The sequence below is a fragment of the Pteropus alecto genome, unplaced genomic scaffold, assembly GCF_000325575.1.
Source record: "Pteropus alecto unplaced genomic scaffold, ASM32557v1 scaffold8, whole genome shotgun sequence".
NCBI lineage: Eukaryota > Metazoa > Chordata > Mammalia > Chiroptera > Pteropodidae > Pteropus > Pteropus alecto.
In genome coordinates, this window is record NW_006494609.1 from 22954716 (window position 1) to 22957535 (window position 2820).

Genomic DNA, 2820 nt, shown 5'->3' on the forward strand with positions numbered 1-2820 from the left:
ACCAAACAGATATTTCTTATTATAAATCACAAGATCACACAAAAAAATGCAGCATTATGAAGATAAAGTCCCATTTACCTGCCACCCCAACACTCATTCTTCCCAGAAGATGCCAGTATCGTGAACTGAGACTGTGTCCTTTCTGAACTTTTATTTTATATACCAATGTAACCACGAACAATAGGTAGCGTAATTTTGAATTTAAAATGTACATATACAGTTCATTCTTGCAAATATCATTTTACCACTTGCTTTTTTTGCGTAATATAATTTAATTCACCCATGTTGCTGCAGATGTAAAAGGCTGCCAATCATTAAGGGTAAAGAGTCCAGAGCTCTACCTATACTTACAACAAACTGATTTTCATGTTGGCAATATTATTTGCAGTAGCAAAACCTGCATCGCTGAGGGCTTCCCATTTCAGGATTAAATTGTGCCAATCGGCTGCATTATCCTTAATTTTTCTTGCGCTGACAGATAAGACAGGTTTTCTGGGCGTCACACTTCCAAGAGTCTTTGCTGATAGGCAGTAAAAGAAACATAATTATTATAAAAGTCATGATCGTAGTTGGACGGCAAATGTTCTCTTAACTCTCAACAGCAAAACAATCCAAAATGCTACATCAACTGGACAAATAAATGTTGTGGAAACTAAGTCTGGATGACTGTGAAATTTCCCAGAACAAGAAAAAACAGAATCGTTTTTACATTTTAAGACGCACCAGAGATCACTGGATCCTGTCCCAGCTTAACGCTCCACAAAGTTTTACCTGAAGCACTTTGACCACTTTCAAAGGTTGGAAGTAAGGTGACGACGTGATTTCCTGCAGAAACTCTCCAATGCCCCATGCCACTGTATTCCGGTTATCTAGTCTCACTTTGATGCCTAACATTTGTTTAGAGCTGTGTGGTTGACAAGTGCTCGTCGCCCCATGACACTGACAAGGCTGGGCCCCAGAGATGCAGAGATGATCTCCACGCTTAGGACCCAGCAGGAAGTCCAAGATCTTTCAGGATCTGACTCTCTCTCCGCCTCCACGCTTATCTCAACTCCCACCTGGAACCTGCCTCGATCTCCAGCTGAATCACTGGCAGCTCCTGAAAAGTGGAGTCACCTGCAGGCCTTTGCACATGCAGTCCTTTCTGCTAGAAAGTTCTTTCCTTCCTTGGGCTAGCGCTGCCCATGCTCCAAGACTCGCCCAGATCCCAGCTCCTGTGGGAAGCAACCCCCAGACCGCCAAAAGCCAACTCAGGCTGTTTGGGTTCTCCCAGCCCGCCTGTGCCCTCTCCCCTCCCCGAATGAGAATCCTGCAAAGGCGTCTCATGGCCCACAGGATAAAGTCCAAATTCTGTGAGGGGCCCCTTCAGGAATCCAGGACACACAACAGTGGTATAGTTTGGAGTCTAGACTCTGAAGATCATACTGACTGGGTTAAAATCCCAGCTCTGCCATTGCCAGCTGGGCGATCTTGGGCAAGTTAACTGACTTCTCAGAGCTTCAATGTTCTCACTTGTAAAACAGAGATAAAATACATCTACTTCAAAGAGCTGATGTAAGTTTACGTAATGCACATAAAGCTGTGAGGGCCCAGGACATGGTAAGTATCTGACACAGTGTCTGTTATCACAGGGACCTCTCCCATGTGTATTTTTCTCCACCACTGCCACCACCAAGCAATAAATTCAATCCTGACATAGCCACCTGGAGAAAGCTACAGATCCCACAGGTTAAGGGCTCAGTCAGTCCTACAAGACTGCCCTCTCCCACCTCCACTTCAGATGACAGTCCCGAGTCCAGGTTGTCACCTTCTGACATACCAGCTATAGATGGGAGGTTCCAAACACCTCTCCCTTGGATGTGATTATTTTACTAGAGAGGCTCCCAGAACTCCGGGAAACACTTCACTTACCGGATTACTGGTTTATTACAAAAGGCTATAACCCAGGAAGAGATGGGGACGACAAGGTATGCGGGAAGGGGCGCTCTCCATTTCCCTGAGTGCTCCACTCTCCCCGAGAACCTGCCTTTTCACCAGCCTTGGAGCTCTCTGAACCCTGTCCTTTTGCTTTTGGGTTTTCGTGTGCCTTCATTACACGGGCATGATTGATTAGATAACTGGCCATTGATTCAACCTCCGGCATCTCTCCCCTTCCTGGAAGTAGAGGACTGAGGGTATGGGACCGAATGTTCCAACCCTCTAATCACAAGGTTGGTTCCCTGACACCTTTTTGCGCACATCATCTCGTCCTGCGTGTGAAAAACGGAGGCCAGGAAAAGCTGACTGGTTCCCCGGCTGCCTGCAGAGCCCGCGCGGGGCCAGCGGGCTGGGCTGGGACGTCGCGCAGACCCCACTGCACCCCAGAGGCTCTCGGCCCCAGCCCCAACTCCACCCCGGGGGCGGTGGTCACACGCACCTTCCATTCGGTCCGCCGATATCCCAGGAAGGAGACGCGAAGCCCCGCCCACGCCGCCGGAAGCGCGCCTGCGTCACTTCCGCTCCGCCCCTCCCGCCGCCACTTGTGGCTCCGCCGCTCCAGCCCCGGCGGAGTGCGCTGTTGCTCAGCGGGGCCGGCCCGGTTGCCCAGGGAACGGGCTCCCGGCATCCCTCGCGGCCCGGAGGCGGTCCCCACCCCCTGCCGCCCGGCGGGGCCGACGAGTCCCGAGGGGTTGCCGCGGGAGGTGAGTCCGGCCCGCGCCCCTTCCTCGGCCTCCCGGACCCCCTGCCCTCGCCTCAGCGCCGCCCTGCGCGTTTCGCCCCCCTTTCCCGCTCCCGTCGCTCGCGCGCGGTGGCCGAGGCTGAATGCCATAGCACGAAGCG

At 51.8% G+C, this 2820-nt stretch overlaps 2 protein-coding genes across 2 annotated transcripts in view; one reads left to right on the forward strand and one right to left on the reverse strand.

Annotated features, from left to right (window-relative positions):
- Window positions 1–2511, reverse strand: part of CINP (cyclin dependent kinase 2 interacting protein) — a 10955-nt gene extending 8444 nt beyond the window's left edge. The window contains exons 1-2 of the mRNA XM_006925588.3: window positions 2417–2511; window positions 352–520 (exon numbers count right to left, since the gene is read on the reverse strand). Of these exons, the coding sequence (XP_006925650.1) occupies window positions 352–520; window positions 2417–2423 (176 nt within the window). The 5' untranslated portion in view covers window positions 2424–2511. The remainder of the gene's footprint in view (window positions 1–351; window positions 521–2416) is intronic.
- A 25-nt stretch (window positions 2512–2536) lies between these two features.
- Window positions 2537–2820, forward strand: part of TECPR2 (tectonin beta-propeller repeat containing 2) — a 71428-nt gene continuing 71144 nt past the window's right edge. The window contains exon 1 of the mRNA XM_015599706.2: window positions 2537–2681. The gene's annotated coding sequence lies outside the window, so the exon portion shown is untranslated. The remainder of the gene's footprint in view (window positions 2682–2820) is intronic.